The sequence below is a fragment of the Pomacea canaliculata genome, linkage group LG6 (genome assembly GCF_003073045.1).
Source record: "Pomacea canaliculata isolate SZHN2017 linkage group LG6, ASM307304v1, whole genome shotgun sequence".
Lineage (NCBI taxonomy): Eukaryota > Metazoa > Mollusca > Gastropoda > Architaenioglossa > Ampullariidae > Pomacea > Pomacea canaliculata.
In genome coordinates, this window is record NC_037595.1 from 9,221,915 (window position 1) to 9,245,580 (window position 23,666).

General features: G+C 37.5%; 1 protein-coding gene across 1 annotated transcript in view; it reads left to right on the top strand.

Moving 5' to 3' along the window:
• The first annotated feature begins 168 nt into the window (after window positions 1–168).
• LOC112566268 (protocadherin Fat 4-like) overlaps window positions 169–23,666 on the top strand; it is a 165,739-nt gene continuing 142,241 nt past the window's right edge. Inside the window, exons 1-22 of the mRNA XM_025242322.1 lie at window positions 169–634; window positions 2,791–2,913; window positions 6,182–6,246; window positions 6,519–6,617; window positions 7,240–7,403; window positions 8,128–8,190; window positions 10,340–10,420; window positions 11,292–11,399; window positions 12,775–12,891; window positions 14,837–14,959; window positions 16,113–16,212; window positions 16,777–16,877; window positions 17,525–17,701; window positions 17,946–18,098; window positions 18,338–18,508; window positions 19,292–19,497; window positions 19,772–19,892; window positions 20,176–20,228; window positions 20,715–20,790; window positions 21,128–21,250; window positions 22,415–22,617; window positions 22,835–22,955. Of these exons, the coding sequence (XP_025098107.1) occupies window positions 6,222–6,246; window positions 6,519–6,617; window positions 7,240–7,403; window positions 8,128–8,190; window positions 10,340–10,420; window positions 11,292–11,399; window positions 12,775–12,891; window positions 14,837–14,959; window positions 16,113–16,212; window positions 16,777–16,877; window positions 17,525–17,701; window positions 17,946–18,098; window positions 18,338–18,508; window positions 19,292–19,497; window positions 19,772–19,892; window positions 20,176–20,228; window positions 20,715–20,790; window positions 21,128–21,250; window positions 22,415–22,617; window positions 22,835–22,955 (2,385 nt within the window). The 5' untranslated portion in view covers window positions 169–634; window positions 2,791–2,913; window positions 6,182–6,221. The remainder of the gene's footprint in view (window positions 635–2,790; window positions 2,914–6,181; window positions 6,247–6,518; window positions 6,618–7,239; window positions 7,404–8,127; window positions 8,191–10,339; window positions 10,421–11,291; window positions 11,400–12,774; window positions 12,892–14,836; window positions 14,960–16,112; window positions 16,213–16,776; window positions 16,878–17,524; window positions 17,702–17,945; window positions 18,099–18,337; window positions 18,509–19,291; window positions 19,498–19,771; window positions 19,893–20,175; window positions 20,229–20,714; window positions 20,791–21,127; window positions 21,251–22,414; window positions 22,618–22,834; window positions 22,956–23,666) is intronic.

Sequence of the window (23,666 nt, forward strand, 5' to 3'; positions counted from 1 at the left end):
CCCTTCGGATATCCGCTTCTTACTTCTCACTTCGCCGAAAAAATATGCCGCCCAGCTCATGTTCGACTGCGCATGCGTTATATTCCGTGGTACAGGTTGAACGTCCGTAAACCTCGCCCTGTTGGAAAGAGCACAGAGATCGAAAAACTTTGTTCATGCCGATAAGGACACTCTGACCTGCCACTTTGGATGTAAAACATGCACCACGTGACATCCGGCACAAAAACGTGATTCTCTTTCCTCGTATCTGCGAAGTAAGGGTAGCAACGTTTGATAGACACTGCCGTGTGTCAGCCATGTTTGTGTGCCTGCCTTTCTCTGAGTCCTTGCGACGCACCGGTAACAGACAGGCCGCCTACAGCAGACGACTTTTGATGTCATATTCCAGGCTATTTTTATCCGGTTCACGGGAGAAAGGTCAAGGCCTTTTTCCGCGGACTGTAGCAATGCCTGACGTCATGTTCATGCTACGTCACGTGTCGTCTGCTTGAGTGCTGAGTCTGCTGCTTTTGGCTGGTGCGTGGAGCTGTTCAGTAGCCGGGTGGTGACCAACAGGGTGTTCGTGAGACTTGAGTGTGTTTCCGGTGCTGTTTGTGTGAGCGGGTGACCACCAGACCTTTGACACGCCGCGTGGGTGAGCGCTAAGATTGGCGATTTCCATATTTTTTTTCCTTGTACATGCATGGAAGCCTTGGTTAGCGAGCGAGTATGCGTGAGTCTATGTTGTCTCTGAGTAAGAGATGAGACATTTCTGCTTGTTTGAGAATGGAATCCGTGCTAGTTCGAGTATTACTATGTGTGTGTGTTTATTTAAAGATGTGATTGATGGGTGGCGGGCTTGTGACTCGCACCCTTTTTATTGAGTACTCACGTGTTGGAAGGGAGAACTCAATGGGACCGTTTTTAATCTTACCTTAGAGCGGCTTTTTCATGGTGAAGCCACCTAGTGACAGATGTCCCTTTTGTTTTCTCCACAGACCTGCTTCTCATCTTGACCTTGTCCCTAGGCTTTGTTTTTGTCTTCTTTCTTATTCTCGTTCTTGTCCTTGTTATGGTCGTTGCTGTTCTTCATCTTCTTCTTGTTCGTCCTTTTTTTCTTCGCCCTTTTGCGCCCATGTATGTGCGGAGTCACGACTTTTGTATATTCATCCACCCTTTCATTTAATCTTTCTGTTGCCTTCGTCATCCTGTCCTACATCGTGTGAAGTGGGGTCCACTTGGACTGAGGACCAACAGAGGGTCGGACGGACAGTGGACGGACAGTGGACGGACAGTGACGGTCAGTACGAGAGACTGGCACAAGGCCACAGAAAGTTAAAGAATAAACAAAGTGCGAGCTTCTCTACATCTCATGGTGGTCCCGAAGACTTCAAGGGTGATAACTCTGACAGCACTCCGAAGTGTGATGATTTCGTTTGTCCTCTTACTAACTTTAATTATCTTTTGCTTTGGCGTATGTGTATGTGTCTATGTATTTTCACATTTAAAATATTTTTATCTATATATGATTAAAATTATCATTTATACCGTTCATTTCGTCTTTGCTTTCGTCTACGACTCTACGTTCATTAGAGGTTCGATAGGCACGTCGTATCCCGCCTTTGACTGAGCGAGTGATTGTGTGTTCGTGCCGGGTGTGTGAGTGTACATCCGGCAACGATAGGGGGCGACACACGACAGATACCCTGCTTGGTGACGGAACGTGAAGTAGGAATGTTAGTGTCAAGGTGCCAGGTGAGAGGTCAAGGTCGGCTATTAAAGCAATCAAATACCGTACCCTGCTTATTGATTATTACACCGGATGATAGCAAATGATGCCTCTATTGAGGATGGGAGTTTTTTTTTTACTATCAATTTATTTCAATGTGAAGTCATTAGCGCTAATGATTATTATCTGATTATCTGATTTGATCGCCATTCCCATCCCACTTTCAACCTCCTAGAAGTTTCGGCGTTCTTAACAAATTAACGGTGCTTGATCTTCTAAATTCAGTTTTAATTCAAATCCACATATGGTTCGGATCCCACAAAATATTGTTGTCAACGATTTTAATTATTTTATTTACTGCATTGCAACTTGTGCATCAGAAACAATACTGTTCAAGAAAAAGTCGTTGGTCTATGGGTCTATTTTTCTTACTCTTACCCCCAGCTCCAGATAAGCTGAGTTTCGAGGGCAGACACTCCACAGGTAGAGAAATGTTAGTAACAGTCCCACTATAGAACAGCATACCTCCACCTTTTTCCTTCCTGAAACGCAGTGTGAGGGGTTGGCTGTACAAAATGTTAAAAATATTCCTCCTGCTCGTGGCGTCCCGATGTCGTGACGTGTGACCAGTCTGTCCCCAGCAAGAGGCGAAGTGTTTGCTCCCACGTCGAGCGCTCGTGCCGTAACTTACAACTGAAATGTCCGATTATTTGCATGGGAGTGTAGGTAGCACGATAGAGGAGATACGTGTTCATGTGTTTCTTCAGGTGCTGAGAGATTGCTAACTAGATCTTTCATTCCCAAGAGGACAGCGAAGTGGACAGTAAGGAAGGTATTCAACAGGGCGGTTGAGAAGCATTGAGATATTTCAGGTGTGGGTCCCCGGGACGTACCAAGAACAGGTAGATGATTGGAAAGTACGACCCACGATTGTGATCGGTTTACAGCCGGAGGGACAGACAATAAACACTTCACTCTGTGCCTTGCTGTGGGTTGGCGATAACAGGACAAGCCTTTCTTCTCGCTTTTGAGGACGAGAACAACTAAAAAAAAAAAAGAAAATCTCTTGGTCGTGATTTCAGGTGTGGAGTTTGGTCTGTCTTCACGGATGTATTTCGGGTGCTCGAACAAGTGATACCTTCCCTGCGTCCTTCACAAACTTCGAGGAAAGAGTGAGGGCGGTTTACCAGACATTGACTTGATATGTAAGTATAATTTTATAGCTAACTGCACACGCATACATGTTGAAGATAACACACTGGTTGATACCCTAAAGTTTGTGTAATGTGATGTTCGAATAAAATATCCTCATTCGATCATTTACTCTCTTTACCCACTTATTATGATGACCGCATCCGTTAGCATATGTGTCACATTTTAATCCTTTAAATTATTTACATTTTCCCCTCCTTTGGATCAAAGGCAAATCAGGTCATCGGCTATTCTATAAGCTAGGTTAAATTTCGAAGATGGTTTTAAACAGCTTTACATGGCTAAAACTTGTTTTCCTAAAGGAATTTATTGTGCTTACCGGGAGATAGTATTACCCATTTATGGGATTGTGTTTGCTAAGATTTTGAAAAGAATAGAACCTTATGCGATGTGGATTTAATTTCTCTAGGGTATAACAAGCACAAAATATTGCCATGGTAATAATACACACCTCAAGGTAAATTCAAAGGTTATTCTTGCTAAAGTGTTTCTTCTAGTTTTACTCACCGGTTCCATTTACAATGACTACACCACATGATTATAATCTCAACTAATTTTAGCAGTTAAAATTTTGTTAGCAAGGAACTTAATTCTTATGTCCATACACTAATGATGCTTTGTTTGTATATTGGACAAAAGTCTATATCTGCAAAATTTTGAGGTATTAGACAATGTGAGTGCAGAGAAGAGAATTTTTATACGTTTGTTTTATGTCTTCAACGTCCTGTACATTGTGTACATAGAAGACGGTTGATTACTCCCTGCCTGACATTTACTGTGGGCTTGGTACAGAGATACAAAGGAACGCCCTAAAGTGATTTATTGTTGATCTGAAGTGCAATAGCTGGCTGTGCTATTAAAACACACCGTCAAACCTTATCAGTCGACAGGTAATATACAGAAACTAGGCTGCTTTGTTGATGGTACACAAAGGTGAAGAGCTGAACTCATGTCACATTTCATGTTCTCTTGGAAGCACATCCAATCAATTTTTTTCTGTTTCAGTAATTCTTTTTTTTTCGCTGCCTTCATATATGCCTCCTCCATCTTGATTTCTAACGTTCTGGCCCCGGAGGTGGTCATTTTTTTAAAGTTTCTTATACCGGTATTAGTGAAATTAGCTTACATTGCTGGCTAAGGGGGGCGTGCGGACGTACCTTTGTTTGTCAGGGGGGCGTCACAAGTAAAAGGTTGAGAACCGCTGGACTAACCCCTACTTCCCGTCAACCTGACGGACAGGTGTGTGAGCCCCTGAGGTGTCACTCTCTTTGTTGACCTTTTTGATATCCCTGCCAGCCGGCTGGTCGCGCTTGGCCGGGGGTGATCCATGACAATATTATTTGATTATTATTATATGTATATATTAATATGATTTGCTTGCATGCCTATAGGTAAAGCGCCTCGAGTCTGGCTGATGCTGGAAAAATGCGCAAGACAAATGTGCTATTTCTTTATTATTTATTAAAGTAAATAAATATGGTATGGTTTTATTACACAAATGTGCATTCATGCAACCACTTGTCTCTTAGAGCTCTATGTCTTGGTCAGATGAAAGAGGATAATGTTTAACCACGACAGTTTTTTGAGGCGTTGACAGTCCCCGCTCTTCGATACTTTTGTCCTCAAAATGTATTACTAACCAGCCTCGTAGCCACCCTATCTGTACTTTCACCTAACCTGAGACTCGAACACATATTTTCAGGTTTAGGATTTTTCCACGCAAAATGTTCCTGGCATCAGCATATACCACACGTTTACACAGCTATGAATGACTTCACTGACAATTTGAAGTCCAATAGCATCTATGGAGGAGATACCAACACTATCACTAATTTGATACAACTAACCAAAGAGTTACATGAAATGTCATTTTACTTTACCTCACCCCTTCAGCTGACCAAAGAGAGTGCTGACGCACACACCGAATGGTCAGGCTTTGATCAATTTAACATCCTTTCTGTCTATCCAGAGATTAATGATCTACGAAGTCCGAAGCAGTATCGCCCTCCCTATTTGATTATTGCACCACCGCACACCCCACCTTCAAATCGCGGTTATGCTATCTAGTCGTGTTCTCCAAGGAAAATAAAGATTAATATGATAATGAAATACCTTGCATTAGGCTGGCATGGTTGGCCGCTTGGAACCTGGTAATAAAAACTGAACGGGGCCTCTGGCTGCTAGAGTATCCACAAAAAGTCACAGATTGACCCTTGCCTACTCCTTCCATCCTAAACAGAGACACTGCTTGTCACCTAGCACTCTTCTGGTGGGTCGATCCACGATCAAATCGACTTCATCCTTCTGCTTGAAGTTAAAAATCAATTAGGTAAGAACGAGGGCACCCCCTAGCTTTATTCTCCGGCAATGGCTCTCAATCAAGTTCTTCCTACCTGTTTTCATCCCTTTCTTTCTATCACAATTCTGTTTTGTATTTGGAAACTGGCTGTTTTTCTTCTCCATTTTCATGGTCTTTTTTAGGCCACTGAGATCTAGGAGATCGTTAGTAATCTAGAGTTGTTTCTTCTTGCTTTGTCTTTCTAGCACTCTCAGGTCTGCTTTTTGATGTTTCCAACGGGGGTGCCTGCATCTCAGTCCATCATGCTCAAAGCGACGAATTAACCTTCAACTTTGTCCTTCAAGATTTCCACTATTTTTGAGTCTTGCAACTTCTCTAAATTCAGGGGATGTTTGAGGGCACTTCACCATCAGCTTTAACTTTAGGCTCGTTAAGGTCCTTGTCTCAATGTTAGCGGATTAGTATGTTCTCTTCTTGACCTTGTTGATGCTGGTTTTAAAGCTTCTAGACATTTATTTAATTTATTTGTTTCACCAATAAAACACAAAACGTCTTCTTAGTGTCTTTTGAATATCTTAGCGGTACTCACTTTTGTCGAGATTTTTATTTACTAGATGTCTACACACACATTATACATACACCTGTCTCTATGTTGATTTTATGATAGCACTTACATTTCTTTGTTAAAAACTGTTTTACAAATTCTTAAAATAGTTACATAAGTCTGCTTTAGAAAGGAATTGTCTCATATACAATTTGTAACTTTCGCTAAAGAGCAGAATGCACGTGTGTTGTAAAGGCTAAACAACTACAATCTGTCTCTACGTGAGCCTTGATGCAAACGTTTAATTTTGATGTCAGAGTTTTAAAAATAATATCAAAGATTTTGTATGTAAGTACGATTCCTTAACTGAACCATTACAAAGTGATTTTCTAAGAAATCTATCTTGTAAATGTTTCAGGTGTGCCTGCTGCTAGCATGATACAGCCTAGATCAAAAGCATGAATATCTTCATTTTCATTATAGGTGAGGTAAATGCCATGGAAGCGATATCTGTTATTTTTATTAATTACTTATTTTTTATTTCATCGTGCAATTGTGAACATATGCCCCTGAATAATTAAATGCAAAACCATAATTTCGATTAGTTTTTCTGTAACTTAAGCTACTCTAATCACTGAATACAAATACATGGAAAAATATATGGAGAAGAATAATAAAATGACATTCATTTTTTTACATGAAATAAAAGTGTTTATACACATATGTTATTATCAATTGCCCTTTGCACTTCATAGTTTCAGCAGGACTGCCTGCCCTAGTCAGCACACAATACGGCTGCTTCGAACACTTTAATCGGACAGTTTCTGTGAAAATACCTGAAAAAATTACGGCTGGTGAGAAAATGTTATTTCTAGTTAATTTTAATAATCTTAAATGAGAATGTTTCCTAATTTAACATTTGTAAAGAAAGCAAAGTGTTCGCCAAGTCAAGAGCGGACCATATCTTTTACTACCATCACCTTTACCTTCTTTAAAGGTAGTCCCTTGACTTTTCTTTCGTTGTGGATTGAGTGTTAGAGACAGCACTGTTCTCAGGGTTAGCTTTTTTGTAACGGCTATGCCCATCTCCTTTCTTTTGCTGACTGTCCATGATTTGGAATGGATATGGCTTAACATAAAATTCTTTTTCCACTTCCCTGTCAAATGACGAAAGTTTAAAAGTTTATAAATGATCAGTCGCACTTATTTCGGCTGGTTTATGTAAGTATTTTTTTTTTCTTATAAAAAAATGCATACATAATAGAAAAGTTTAGACGTGTATTTAGATCATCATAGGTAAAACATATTGACAATGCATTGGCATAGCTGCAACTGTACGTCTGTGATATTCGTGGTGTAATATTATGTACATCCGTTTTTGCGCACTCTCAGACTTTTTTGCCTTCTGTGAGGAACGTTCAATTTTGCATGTTGGGATGAGTTTTATTTTATTTGTATTTTTTTTTCTTTCTCCAGGCACTACGTTATTTACAGATCTGACAACAGATATCGTTACTTTAGGGTATTCATTTAACAAACTGATTCCATTCTTTGCTGAACTGCACGTTTACCGTGATGGCGTAAAGTATAATGTTTCTATGGTGGCAACAACCAATCTCACTGAAATTGACGAAAATAAGGTGACTATTTAGTAGAAACTCACTCCTATAAGTATTTCTTTAATGTTACAATCTAATGGTTTTGAGATAAGATGGAAATTCAGTCTCTTATGTGATTCTGACCAGCTTCAGAATTGAAAAAAATTATATTACCACTGAGTAAAAGCAGTTCCGAAGAGACATTCAGACTAAATAAGCGACAATTCATTTATCAAAGCATTGATTTTCTGTAGTTACATGTACAAGATATTGCACAGAGATTTATTCAATTCAAAATCCCCCCTTTTTCGGAATCCATTATTGTTAAGTCTTCCTGGCTTCAAGAAAAATATACATATAAGAATACTTGATGGGATAAAACAATGAAACAAAACATAGTTGTATAAGATAAGAAAGTTTGTTTCTTTGTTTCAGTATTTTTTTGTATTTATTTACCTTAAAAAGTTATGTGCATAATTTTCACACTAACTGCTACATTAACAGTATGAATACAATTATCCATCAATTATTAGAGCTAGTGAGATGCATATTCTTTTTAAATAATCTAATTACGTTTGATACCTGAGTCACCTTAATTAATTGTCACACTAACCATTACAGATTTTAGCTGCTATATTCTTTTTTTATGTGATTGACTGATTTCTTTAAATATAGATGACATTGTTACTTCAGATGAGAAAATAATAATTGAAGAGCTTGCTATGTGATTGATTATTTTTATTTAAATAATACAAATCTATTGCAGACATTATGCGAGATGTCTGGAAAATGGGGACTTACACTAGAATGCCAGTCTTCAAGTGCCGTGGTAAACTCCAGAATGATCTAGACAATTACCTAAGATATATATATATATGAGCTTGTGACAAAAGGTCGCCTCTGGCATACAGTCGAACTTAGATTACTTAAATCTTCCTTTTTCCTTGGTTAAACCTGAAACTACATCAGTGGAGGAGTAAACATTTTAAACATTCGGGGTGAACTGAGACTTTTCACCTCACACAGTTTTACAATGTCAGAACATAGTGCTTTGTCCCCAAATCGGGGAAACTGTGATCAATGAGATAATTGCTTTTGTCTTGTAGACTGCGGAAGGTGTGTAAAAAATTTTGTCCAAACAATAATCTTATTAAATATCTCAGGAACACCAACAGATTGACAGCAATATATATATACACACATTTCTTGAAACTGAAAGACTTTTCCAATGATGATAGCAGTACGATTTCATTTTCTGTGACGTGTCGACTTTTTACAGGCACAAGAACAAGATGAACAGTTATCTTTTTAATTACATTTATAGCCACTTCATGCCACATACTTTCAAGAAATGTAGCAAAACATAACCCAACAAAAAACGCCAAAAGTATTAAAATCAATTTTACGACACTTGACCCATTTTAGAGATCGAACTGTTGTCAAAGGCTCATATATAATTGATATGTGTACACTCATTTATAGAAAACTGCATCGAAGAATGTGAGATGTAGTTAAGGAAAACAGAAAAACAGGTTTGAGTTTATACTGTTATGCCCAGAAAATGCTTTAATAATCTATTATATTCACAAAATGCTAAGGGACAGCTGTGTTTCTGGTATATGAGCCAGACCCTGGTATGCCTCCAAGATCATATATCCTGACCTCTGGGGTTGAGACATTCCATTGTTTAACAACTGTTGGAACGATTTCTGACGATGGGTAGCACTAACAACTCCCTCTCAACGACCCATAAAAGAAGAAGCATCATGATAACCACTTCATAATGCTTTACAGGTCTGCACAATATAACCCTCACTACAAAAAGTATGAGAACAGACTTGAGTATAGCAACACGTAATATGCTTAACAGAACTGCTCTTGTCTGTGTGTCATTGATGCAGGCACTCATCCAGGTTCGTGTACAGTGTAGAGCAGACACTATTAAAGGTGGACAAGACAGCCCTTAGGAAGTGCTTTTAAGCGAGGAGCCCATGTAAATTTGTTAGTAATAACATACTTCCTTGGCAGCGCCCTATAAAACGAGTCTTTGATGTGTGCATTAAGTAGCAAGTGGCAAGGAGGAGGCTTTCTAGTGATCTAGTGGGCGATCTACCTTCATTGCAGAATCCTTCTTTATCTAGTTCCTGGCACTCTAGCTGACATCGAGTATGGCCTTTCATCAAGCCACATTTACGGGACATTGGTGCAGATGAAACGCTGCAATATTACCTCATTCTCCACCATTTTTACAAGGTTACCGACTTCTCGCACCTTAGCTAATTCAATGGCTTGATTGCCCATCATGTTCACTGGACTTGCTTTCAGTCAGCACGTCTCAAACACCCTGGGACCCCACATAAAGGTCAGCCACCGAAGGCAGCAGGCATGGCCAAGCTGTTCCGGTTCTTGCAACAGGAGTGGCTGGCTATCCCCCAGACAATTTAGAGACACTTGTTACGAGAAAGATGCAACGAATGTGTTGCAGAAAATGCCGAAAACTGTTTTTGAATGTATTTAATAATAGTTACTTCGACCTTGTAATTTCCGGGTAATTCACTGTAGATGTGTTGAAATGGAGTTGGTTTTCAAACAAAATTCTTCTTTCAATTTGCTGTCTAATGATGAAATTCAAATATGTTTCTGTTATATTTCATCTTCCTTTTAACTTTTGTGATCAGTCTATTTTCTTATCAGGCACTTTAGATAAACTCTTCGATGTTTTTAACCTATATGTATGTTCAAGAAATCTAAGAAGTGAAACCTAATGCTTGTGATTGTGTTTTACCTGCATTGATGTGGTTTAACATGATTAATTAACTAGCAAAAAATATAACTCCTCGGAAGACAAATAGAAAAACATTTTACATATTTCCTGTTTTGGGGGGATAGAAGAGTCATAGTTATGTAATACAAGCAATGTTCTCTGAAGTAACTATATTTTTAAACATAACCATCTCTCTAATTTTTGCCGAGTACAGATTTACGTCGACTTTGATGTGATTTACACTGACGACTATGCACCCGTGTGGAATAAAAATCTCTCTTACTCAACACCAGAGGTACTTGGGCGCCTGGATTTGATGGGAGATAGATTTTAGAGTGAAAGAAAAAAAGCAGGCTGTGCCTGGTGTGTGCGTATATCTATCTGTATGCTTACACGTATGAACGTATTAGCGATAAACGAGCTTTCTAACATTTACTTGACTAAATTCTCGGATGTGAACCTAACCTGGTGTTCCAGAAATTTACTTGTTTTAACACGTTTTGTTTAGTATTCCCTTATAATTCGTCAAAGCATTACAAAAGTTAAGGAAAATATATTCCATGTTTTATAAAATTGCCAAGAACAGACATTCTAGGGTTAAAAAAAGAAAGCCAGGTTTCCCATATCTTTCCATATCCCAACACGGCCTTCTCCCTCCTCATCCATAATTAGCAGACATGGTGAGCGGTGCTGAATCAAACAAATATATACGCCCTCCTTGATTGATTTACTTCAATTGGCTACAGGGGTGTGTATGTGTATGCCTTGATCCTTAGGTCGTCATCATCATTATCATCATCAATCATCATCAATCATTATCATCAAAGTTATCTGTAAAACAACAGAAGAAGCAAGCAAGGTGCTGCACGCACAAGCGATAGCAGGTGTTGACAGTGACAAAGGAGAAGCAGCCCCTTCTTCACTTACAGCCTTCGCATAACAATTTCATGACTTTTTATACTAATAGGGTCTATTGTTCTAAATGATTCTTCTGATCCGAGCAACGTGTTATTCTCATAAACCGTAAAGGGAAAATATAGAGAGACTAACAGTTAGACGGATGGACCACCAAGAGATATTTGCACAAATGTTTTTATGTGCAGTATTTAGATAAAACAGAACATAAGCCTCTTTTTAAAATTCATTTCTGCACATTCTTTCCTCAGCTGGTTCCAGAAAATACGACGATTGCAAACCTGGGAAAAATCGACGGACTTTACACAGACCAGGATTGTGTATTGCTAGCAACAACACAAACAGCATATTCTATTCAGGTTTTCCTTGCAATATCTTTTTATCATTTTTTTAAATATTACATGACATTTATAATATTTATGAAATATGTTTATTTGTACATTGTTATAAACTGAATATTTACAATGTGGCATGAACTGAAAATTGTGTCCGATCCTAAAGACTAAACCTAGTGCACTTTTTTCTTGTTTCTTCATGGTTAAGTTTAGATCATAAGATTAATGTAATTTTTCGTTTTCATAAAATCATTGTGTTTATTATATGTATTCCGTCTAACATACACATTCTTCCTCTGTTTGTAGAAAGTCAAAAAGGTAAGGTCTTGGGAAAGTGCTAATAATCGTTAGGGCCAAACAACTATATGTGACCCTTCACGACGAAATGAGTCTAAAGTCGGAAATTTGAGATTTGCCTAAATGCATATGTTTAGCAAGTACAGGTTCTGAACTTTCTTTTTTGATCCAAAAGTTGTTCTTCTAGTCCTAACATTAAGTGAGGTATAAACGTTTTAAGTGTGAAAGTACGGTGGCGGCAATTTTGAGAAAAGCGGGTTCAAAGATTAGCCTCGAGATGGCCGACCGGGTCTGTTTACTCCTAAACTTTTGCAAACAAATCTTTTGATGAGTTTCCAGCCTGCAAAACTAGTGGGGTAGTAAGAGAGAATAATTTTGAGACTTTCCCCAAATTGAGTTAATCCCAGTCATCGAAGTAAATATATTACGTCTGGATTCCATCCTGTTATCCTACCCGAGATGGGTAGATCAATGTACCGAAAATACTGACTCAAACCCTATATTTGTGGATTTGGGTTAAGCCTACCAAAACAGATTACCGACAGGTATTTCATCGAAGGTGACGCCTTCTAATGACTTTCTATATCTAGGGTAAATGCAGCATAAATCGTGGTTTAGGTCAAATAGCCAAATACTTAATTTTAAAAGACCTATTTAATAGACCGAACAAATAAACGGGACAGATATCATAGAACAAAACTGTTCCGTATAAAACGTTTTCAATTGAATTTTTAATCTAAGAGTAGCAGACTCCATTAACATTAACATTGCAATTAACATGGTACACTTTGCTTTTCTTCCCTCTGGTGATTTGTTTCCGAAAATATTTTCTTCATATAAGAACATCTTTTGAGCAGAACGAATAAAGTCTTTGAAAAAATTACAACTTAAACAACGACTAAAATTAACCGCGTAGTCGATAAGAATAATGAGAATAGTTATATTTAAATGGCTGTGTTTAGGGGTTTTCTTAACGAAATATTCCAGTGGCTACATGTGTTATTACTATTATTGCCAGCCAATTCCTTCTTAGATAAAAAAATAATTATTTCTACCCTCTTAGCATGGAAACTGGTCTACAAAACAATTCATACTGTTTTAGGGAGGAAACACCGAGGCAGCATTTCGAATGTCAGGTTATGGCGAAATCCTTGTGGACAGATTAATTTCTTACCAAAAAGGAGAAACTGAGTTTGAACTAACTGTGCTCATTACAACGGTAAGACATACTAAGCTGTCAATGGCTGTTCTATTTTTATTCCATTAAGCTCTGTTAAGATATATTTAAATCTTTAAATTTAATATTTTGTCATTGTCAAACTTTGGATGTACATCAAGTGTTATACAGTCTTTAGATACTGTAAAAAAACTATTATTCAAACCAACAACTTGCCAGTAACCACAAACCTTCTTGAGTGCTGAGATATTTTACTTCCTGCCATCACAAACATTGTACAAATGTCAGCTCGTCTTCATGTGTTTTACCATCTTTGTTTAAAAATTCCCTGGTGAAGCCACTTCTTAAGAAATCCACGCTTGAGGTTAATGTTTTGAACAACATACCGCTTAGTTTCCAATTCGTCTATTCTAAGATTATGGAAAAAGTAGTTTGACAGCTCTGGGCCTACTTACAAGAATGTCACCGTATCCCACAAGCTTAGTCGGCATGTAGATCTTTTCACAGTATCGAAACTACTCAGTAAGCACAAACATATTATCTGTCCTTGACAGTGGTGATGTTTCTGCCTTAGCTGGACCTGTCTGCTGCATTCGACACTATCCACTATTCTGCTCCTTCAAAGATATCACACTGTGGAATTTCTGGACCCGCGGTAGCAATTCCTTATCTGACTGATAAGACATAGACTGTGTGCATTGATGGTCAAATATCTCGCCCTGCTCCACTTTCTTGTTGGGTCTCCCAAGGCTCAGCACTTGGTCCAGTTCTGTTCATTTTGTACACATAACTACTTTCATCATGCATCCAGTCTCACAATGTCCTGTCAGTCATATGCTGACGACACGCAACTCCACCAGTTGTCTCACTAGCACCATAGAAGCCTGTATCAGCGATGTTAGAGACTGAAACTTCAACTCAGCGATTGTAAAACGAAAGCCCTCATAATGTCTAGAAGAAAAAAAATCCCTCCCTTGTTTGTCCACCAAATCACAGGGGGGCGAAACCAACATCACCCTTGCATCATCCGTCAGAAATCTATGATTCATTGTCACTGCTGACATGACCCTTGATAAACAAGTTTCAGCTGTCTGTCAGTCTATCTATGATGAGCTATGTAAGATTAGTGCCATTCACCAAAAGCTACGTTCCATCAGTGCCATCCGCCACATTCTAGAAAAGGAATTTTGAGACAGTGACCTAGTTACCTGTGCCCTGTTATAAGTAAAATTATTTTTTTAGAATCTAGAAGCGAAGTACCAAGTCCAGCCCTAATATCTTCTTGTGCCCGCATATTAGAGTCAAAAGTCTTTAATATGCAAGGAAATACAAATAGACTATTGACCTTGTTCCTATCCTTAAACATTGCAGTGATAATAAAGAAAAGGAATGAAAGAAGTGGACTTCAGGATTGCTTGCGTGTGAATGTTATTGAATTTACTGAAATGTTCTATTAAAGACATTGTTTAGATTGAAATCAAAATTTTTTAATTCACCTCTGCTAGCATCGGAATTTTTTTCGGTAAGTGTAGTGTTTCACCATCTAACTGAGTTTATCTCATCGCCTGCAGTTTCTATAATTGGTAATTGATGCATTTTAAATATAAACGGTACATGGATATTGATAGAAGGATGTGTTTCATGTTGTCTTTCTCAAAGTTTTTTTGTCCGGAAGCTAATGTATTAGACAGCAAAGCAGGCAATCGCTCCAATGTTGTTAAAAAGATGTGCACGTATTCCGAGTGTAATTTAGTAACACTTATCTGTCAGCCGATATAAACACATTAAATAATCGAAGGTAAACTGATGAACATATGCATAAAATAAAATAGTTTGAAACAAGTACCCTATTGCTGCTTTAATATTAACCAACTTAAAAGTTATTTATCGTATTACATTCAATGCTTTTTAAAGTATAAAGACAATGGTTTTATTCCTTAATAGTTGGTTTCTCTAAATTTCTCTACATTTATTCATTTGTTGACAGTTTCAAAGCTTTGACTTGCCTGGGAAAAATGGTTCCGCACCAGTTGTAGTCAGAATCATTGATATTGATGACAATGATCCGGTTTTCGACAACATGGTATATATTTTTCATGTGGAAGAAGAGGTAATCTAGGAGAAAACAAAAAGGTTTATTCTTCGTACAAAATGTTCTCATTGTATTCTTTTGTATTTTTATGGGTTATCAAAGCATGCATTTCTCGTCCGCTTAGTACAATACAACTGTGCAACATATATAACATTGTTCACTTATCTTTAATTCCTTTTCATCATGCAAACTTTAAGTAATTAAGCTATGCATAGTGTCTGCAGTTTCAAAAGTAGACAATGACATACTAAACAAATGTGCTAAATTACAAAAATGATACATGTTTAAAGATAAATAAAGAGAGTGCAATATACATTACTGATTGGCTTCAAACATTTTTGAGCAATACTTAGTCAATGAGTAATATTTTATTCTGTCATGTGAAACTAAGCATTTAGAAAGAGCTACTTTGCTGGCTTCCCATTTGCGTGGAAGGCTGTTAAAATCACGTGTTTAGTTTAATTTCATGTTACAGCCTTTTAAACAATGTTTCTAAGATGTTTAACACGGCATGTACTAAGAATCTTTCATGAAAGGGCAATAGATTTACGCTTACTACTTCATTTTACTCGCTATTTATTTATAATGTGGTTGTGCAGCAATATGTGAATTTCTTATGATTTCTTAGTGCTCTGTCTTCAAAACTAGTCATTGAAAAAGATTCTAAAGAAAATACCTGAAATACATGTTCTGCTTAAATTACACAAGGAAAACCACACTTACCTATACCTATTGCTCTTGCAATCAATAGAATAAATCTGGATCAGCTAGGCTTGGAGCAGACTGTCTGAAATCAAAAGCGTTCACTGGTTCAGCATAAATGGCTGTTAAAATGAAAGGACTCCAGGAATTACAGAACATCACTGATGACCACTGAAACACTGAATGCAGTCTTTATCGCTTTCTCCTTCCCCTCCTATTAACCTCTTCTGTTACCTTTACATGTCATATTCTTTTCGGGTGCGAGTTTTCAGTTTCGCTGTGCGCGTGCGGGGGTGTGTGTGTGTGTGGAGGGATAAACTGTAAAATAATATAAAATGTTACAAATCATTATCAGTGCAACAGAGCAATAATCAATAGTAACGAGTTATAGAGAGTGATCTGTACGTCATGAGTTTTCCATCACTTAATGTTTCAAAAAGAAAAAAAAGGATTAATTTCACACTTGTAGAACGCCTCCGAGATTGGTCAAAAACAGCCGACTTCTCCACCAGTCTTTGCATTTGACCAAGACACTGGGATCAACGACAAAGTTACATACTCCATTAACGGTAAGTACTAGTGTTACTGTCATCATTTTACTTTTGGGTTACAATCTAGAGTTGTATACTCTATGTTGTTGGGTATATTAAGATACCTTTTTTCTGTATGTTTGAATATGAAGACAATTTTTTTTAAATTTGCGCATTCATTTCCATTGTATTATCTGGATGGTTGGAAGAATACATGGATGGCTTGCGGGCTGGATGGGTGGAAATTTTAATGAAGCAAAGACCTTTCTTTCATTTGATTTTATATTGTTCTCGCCTCCAGTGTTATTCATCTTTATATTACAAGTGATTGTTGCTGCTAAAACAAACTGAACGAGACTTCTTATTGAAATATTATAATGCCTCAACTGAGTTCCTCCTGCCAGATAATGTAGGTAAAACGCGGGGAATATTTTCTGGCATTCATAGTTCCTTTTATTCTCAGTAGTTTAGTTTTGAGTTGAAGGCAGTAAAGAGGAGTTTACATCAGGTAGTCATCCTGTTTTCGATTATAATGTAGAAAACAACATAAACCTCATAATTTTTAAGGTGTCAATTTGTGTTTTTCGCATTATATTGCTTTAGACACCAGTAGCACAGTCGACATCAGTCATGAAACTGGGCATATCTGGATAACACGTGTACTGGACAGAGAAGTGAATTCTTCCGTTAGTATGACGGTTAAGGTAGGACTATCGACATAATCTTTATCATATGCTTTGTGCACTTTGTGTATTTTAAATTCCTTTTTAAATATTAATGCTGCTTCATACTAACATTTTGTCTCCGTAGACGGTGTGTTAAATATCACCGCAAAGCTATGTTACATTAAATTTTAAAAAAAGCTTTACACTAGGTTTAGTAATGTGTGGTTTAAAGCAGCAGCCTATATGTTTTATAAACTCAGAAAATTTAAATCATAGCAGCCAAGATTTCGGGAATCGAGAAAGAATGAACCATGTAAAGAACGATTGTTAAAATGCATAAAGTGCAGATTTTCGACCGATCTCCATGGGCGTCAACATTATATTTTGTTAATCAGCACATGCGAAATCTTATCTTACTAAAGTTTATCGTCCTGGTGTACAAAAAATGTTCATTGTCTAAAGGGTACGCTTTTACATCTGAGTAAATAGTTGATGGCTGTTAAGATGAAGGTCTATCTGCCTTTGAAACAAAAAACAATGTGTGCATTTATCAATAAGATATTATCGAGAAAGTTTAGTACACTCAAAGTAACAACCAATTCATATTTATTTGGGACAACCAGAAACTCCATAAACGCAAAAGTGTTGATGATATGAATGGTGCAGTCACCTGGCTTCATCCTTAGGCAAACCAAGTGCACAACTCTTGGAGGTCCGCGACAGCCACTATCCTAGTGATGGTAGACGATATCAACGACAACCGCCCAAAGTTTCTGTCAGACAACCCTACTATTGTCAGTATTCCAGAACACTCCGCTTTCGGCTCTTTTGTTGTTCGAGTTCTTGCCATTGATGCAGATGAGGTGAGATCAACATTGCTTAGCGCATTCCTTTTCTTGGACAGTTTCTTTTCTTTGAAACTATTAACGGTGTAAATAAATCATCATCCTCCTCCTCCTCCTCCTCCTCCTCATCATCATCATCATCATCATCATCATCATCATCATCATCATCATCATCATCAACATCATCATGACAAGCTTTCTTTTTGATGGGTTTTATAGTCTATATGTTGCGAAGTATCCCTACATTATACTTTTTTTTCAGGGAGATAATGCACTTTTCAATTACACACTTAAAACAGAGGAAAGTCTCTTCGCTATCCAAACTGATATTCTGGGAAACCTGCAATATGGCATCGTGACTGTGTCCAATTCTTCTGCTCTGGACAGGGAAATCTTTTCTTACCTAAATATGACGGTCAGTGGTGTTGGATTTCACATATTTTTGTAAAATATAGAAACGCTATACTTGCACTTTTACTAATGCTCACAGCCGTGGGATGCTGAAATCGGCATGTCTTCGTCAAACAAAGAACGTTAAGGGCATAGGTGGTGAGACTTTTATTACACGTATGTAAAATCTGCAAACGTTTGTCATGCAACATCTACAAGCGCCTCGTGTGGTAATTGTTTTGAACACTGCGTTTCTTCATTAAGGTCCAAACTAAAGAATTCAGGCCGCCACAAGGAGGAGACTGCATCTCTGGGATGTGCAGCATCACCATCACCATACAACTGATTGACATCAACGACAACAGTCCCGTCTTCGACAACTCCAGCTACAAATTGATCGTGAAGGACAATAACAAAGACGTCTTTCTAATGCTGGTATGTGTCATTCTGGGGTTTTATGACTGTTTTATTGTACTTAAAATGCTGTCTAGTACGTTATACAACACAATCAGATAAAAGTAAAGGAAATAAAGCAAATACTGCTTAAAGACCCGAATAGAACTACTTTTTTCAGGTATCAGTGGATATAGGCGATATAAAACTGAACTGTAAATTTCGGCCTCCAAAGCCCATCCACTAATTATCCGCTATCAAAGTACTCGATTCGCACCTGGGATCAACGAGTGCTGCTAACAGTATTCTATGGATGGGTTTTGGAGGCTAAAATTTACAGGTTAGTTTTATATCGCTTATATCTCCCGATATCTACAAAAAGTAAACTGTTCGGGTTGGTCTTTAAGCAGTATTTGCTTTCTTTTCTGTTCTTTCCATGATTGTGTTGTAAAACGTCAACTCTTTATTAAACAGCATTTTCTAGGCACAGTGACCGCTATCCAAAATGCTCTATCGTTTCCTCGTATGTTTATTTTTGTTTTCAATATATATGTTTTCATTGAACTGTTTTTAGTTATGTTAGCTCTGGAACTTTGATTACCATCTGACAAAGTTTTGTACAATATTTCAATTGAACCCACCTCAGTACACTATGTTGTCTTCTTAATTTAAATTACAAGTATTGTAAGTGCATTTATGTGCTAGATTGCATCAAGAACCTATTTCCAATGAAAATGTCACCCCAATTTAGCGCCTGCATATCACTCGCTTGAAGTTAACTCTAGCTTTACCTAAAGGATCAGCCAGGTCTCATCTATGTTTCAGGTCAATGCCAGTGATGCTGACGAAGGTGAGAACGCAGACTTGAGGTACAGTTGTGTGCCCTCCTACGCCCTCGGCAGTGACGGTTGCAGTGTAATTACAGTTGAGGATAAAACTGGGGAAATCAGTCTCAGTCAGCCTCTGGACAGTTTACAGGTTTACTATGCCTCAATAGAAGCATGTGACAGCCCTACTGATGTCTCACAAATGTGAGTAATAGTGCGTTATGTCTTTTGTACATTGTTATCGACATGTTTTTTTTTTAATATTTGCTTCGCTGTGAGTGTTCATCAGTATAAGAAAATGACACAAAATATAATCACACTGTTAAGCTCAGATGGATAAAATTCTTATAATCATAAAATAACGTAGTTATTTAACCTACTAAAGTTACATTGTTTCCCAGTACTTTTTTTCAGAGAGCATTGCACGTAGTTTTTTGTTTGTTTGTTTGTTTTTTGTTTATTTGTTTGTTCGCTTCAGGCGCTGTACCACAGTTCCCATTAGAATCAGTCTGAACCCTGACCTTCTGCTCAATGTGACGTCATACAACTTCACAGTTTATGAGAATTTGCCGGCGGGTACCTACGTTGCTGACATCTTGGTTCGTGTTAAAAGCATGCTGATAGTTTCACTCTAGAGACGATTATTCAAAAAGCCAATAGCTTTTGATAACATTTTAAACATTTTTCAACTAAAAACGAACATAAAATTACTTCAGTTTGTAAATAGGGAGCCTTAATGTCACATGTTTTGCAAACTTAAGCATCTGATCATTGCGGTTTAGTCCTTTATTTAACCTTCGAGGGCTTAAAAACAGTTGATGTGCTCTTACCACTCTCACCAATGCCTTTTTACCCACCTTTGATTTTTCTATTCCATTTTAGAATTACAATCTTCAATTTGAGCTCCAAGATAAAGAATTTGAGCTTAATGAACGGTAAAAAACTATATTTCTTATTTCAATTAATTATTATTTAAGTAGATTAAGGTATTCGGCAGTGATATTACTTTGTCTTAAACAGAGAATGCATGCCTATTTTTAAAATGTTTGATTACATCAATCCAGTGGTCTATCCATCTTTAATTTGCGTCTTTGCCTCCAAACTCTGAAATATTTCTAGTATGTATTTCTAAGTAGTATTAGTATAGGCATTATGTATATAATTATGAGAAGACAGAAAGGCCTGCATTTCATGAAGAACTTGTTTTCTTTACAATAATAGCTGATAAATAAAAATATTAGAAGCGCGTTTGTTTTGCAATTTGTGCAAAGACTGAATAAGGCTTCATAAAAATGCATCCAGAATGCCGGAGAAAGAAGGTCTAAAGGTCCGTTTCAAATGAAGTTTCCATGATATATATCCATCAAAAAATGTAAGACATATTTAGCCTTTTCACTGATTTATGTTTACTTGTTGTTCAGAACTCTCCGTACAAAAAGGTCCTTCGACAGGGAGGAACAGGCCAAGTTCTTGTTTGTTATCAGCACTCATAACGAGGTAATCAATCCTTTCGATCTTAAAAAATTATGTTCTGAAGTTCAGTGTAGTTTTTAATATAAAATTGTATGGAATAGTAAATATTAGTCTATCAAATACCATATGGGTGATGTTTATTTTTTTATAAAAAAAACCACGAGAGAGAAGTGTATAGGGCATGTATTAAATATATTCATTCGTTCATTCGGTACTGATCGTTGGGGGAGCACGTGAAAAGACGGTATAGCTGACAAGATGACATTCTTAGAATAGTATACATTCTTAATATACATTATTAGAACGTTTTGTACTTCACTGAGAAAAATATGAGGAATAATTAATTCTTTTCTCGCTGCAGAAAAGCACAAACATCTCTGTTCTGGTCACTGTTTTGGATGTCAACGACAACAGCCCCTCATTTGGCAACTCCAGCTACATACTGACCGTGATGGACAATAGGAAGAATATCATTGTAGGAATGGTGAGTTCTTGTCTACTTGATGACTGTTGTTATTGTGCTTGACATTCTTTGTACTTATTCTCTTATATCGGTTTTATATTTCTTATTTTCTTAAAAGCCATACTTTGTTAAACTTTTCTCTTGTAAGATGTTACACAGACCCTGTCTTGAACACAAAGATCTCCTCTCATTGCTCAACACCTTTGACCTTTCTTATTCTTATAACTATCTGTTTCCTCGTGTTCTCTGTTTTTCAAGAACACTGCTATTCATATTTTAAGAAGCTCCAGCTGTTGTTCACATCAAGAAATAGTGAAATCTTGAAATGTAATATTCTTTTAGTTTGCTGCCCTGGCGACTCTTAGTTGGTTCTCAAGACCATTAAAAGTGCATTTTTTATTTAATACAGCAGTTATAAACTGACAGACGTGTGTGTGTATGTGTGTTTGCCTGTATGTGAGCTAGGATGTCCATATGTTCACAAACTATTACAAAAACCCACCAGAAAGAAACTATCATGCCATTTACTTTTCATGACCTGCCTTGCTAATTGATGTCAGTCTTGCTCGATCGTAAACATTATTCTTCCTGACGTTGTATGCTTTGAACTTCGCGAGACCTTGACTTCGACACACCTTTTACGTAATATATGATATATCTCTTTCTTTCTCTTTCTTGCTCTCTCTCTCTCTCTCCCAGCTCTTTAAGTTTCCTTGGTGTTGATCAGTCTTTAATTGAAAGTCTTTCCCCTATTCTTTCATTTCCCAGTTCTACAACCTTTCCATAACAAGAATAAAATATAAAAAGTCTTCCTTGTTAGCATATATTCCGACAACAAAGGGATTATGATTGGTGCGGTTTAGCAGATACCCATAAAAGCCATTCAGTAGAGCTGGTCGTAGGTTGGAATATAAGTTCTCTTCCTTTTTTGCCTGACTGCAAATAATCGTCTGTATGTAAAACACTCATTATCACAGCTCGTTTATTCCAAGGGTCATCCACTTGACAAACTTAGCTGGCAATACTTATCACGAGCTTATTGCTGTAGTTTTTTGAATGTCATTTTATATTTACTCTTACTGTTATCTGAGTGAGCCTTGATAATAAATAATAGTTAATACTGGATTTTGTTGTTCTGATAATGACAGTTGACGGCCATAAAATTCATTCTCGTCTACATTTCAGATTAATGCAAGCGATGCTGACGAAGGTGAGAATGCGGTGCTGACGTACAGCTGTGTGTCCTCTGTAACAAGCAATGATGCCTGCGATGTCATGACAGTCAACGACACAACTGGGGAGGTCGTGCTTCTAGGGCCCCTGGACAGTTTACACACGTACTACGCGCTGGTCGAGGCGTGTGACAGTCCGACTGACTTCTCACAGAGGTGAGTGGAAGTAAAGACATCTATGTTATGCTATTAGTTGATGGTAATGTTTTACCTGTATTCATCTGTTCTATTGTCTGTAAGTGAAGCGTGTCGGTTAGCAAGAAATAACGGGGCAGGAATGTATTCGATATCACCTGACTTAGATTACTGTATGACTTGGATTAACATAGCTGCTTTATTTTGTCTCATGAGGTCTTTCATTGTTTTGCAACAGTCGCTGCACAACAGTTCCTGTTACAATCAGTCTACATCCCGACCTTGCACTCAACGTGACGTCATACAACTTCACTGTTCACGAGAATTTGCCGGCGGGGACGTACGTTGGCGACATCTTGGTTCGTGTCAACAGCGTTATTATATGGTTATTAAACAGAGGATGTTTTGTAACAGTCATACCGATGTGCTCAAAATTTGAGTCGTTTTACTGAACGGCAAGTTGTAATTAAAATTAAAACTAAGGCTGTATATAAATACTTAATAACGGATTGAGGCACGTTTCTTAAACAGAGTCTGTAATCAATGTCTTAGGTAATAAAATAATCTTCACTTTGTCCAAAATTAGATGCACTGTTTCCCCTGCAGAGTGCGTTTTGTTAAAGATCTGGTGGGATACATTTGGGTTTTTTTTTTTCTTTTTCGATAAGTCTGAGAACAACACAAACATCAGGACTTGCACAAATACATTTACGGTGTGAGGTATTAGGCCGTAGAAGGATTGGGATCACACATTAATTAGACATCTGTGTACAAACATGGCGACACGAGTTTTGCATCTTAGAATATTTTTAAAAAGACTGTGTTTTCTGGATTTTTCTGTGTCGTAAACCTTCTGCTGCTTGTATCAGAAAGAGCTATGAACGTTTGTCTTATGTTTTCATTCGTTTACTTTTCATGCAGTGACCAACAAACAAAAATTGTACATTAATCAGAGTGATCTTTGTCACCTCCTGATTGATTAAGATTACCTATAAAACTGGTATTAGCTTTGCTAGCATCATCCTGTCTGTCGCACTGTGCATTGAATTATTAATGATATGTAAGTGTTT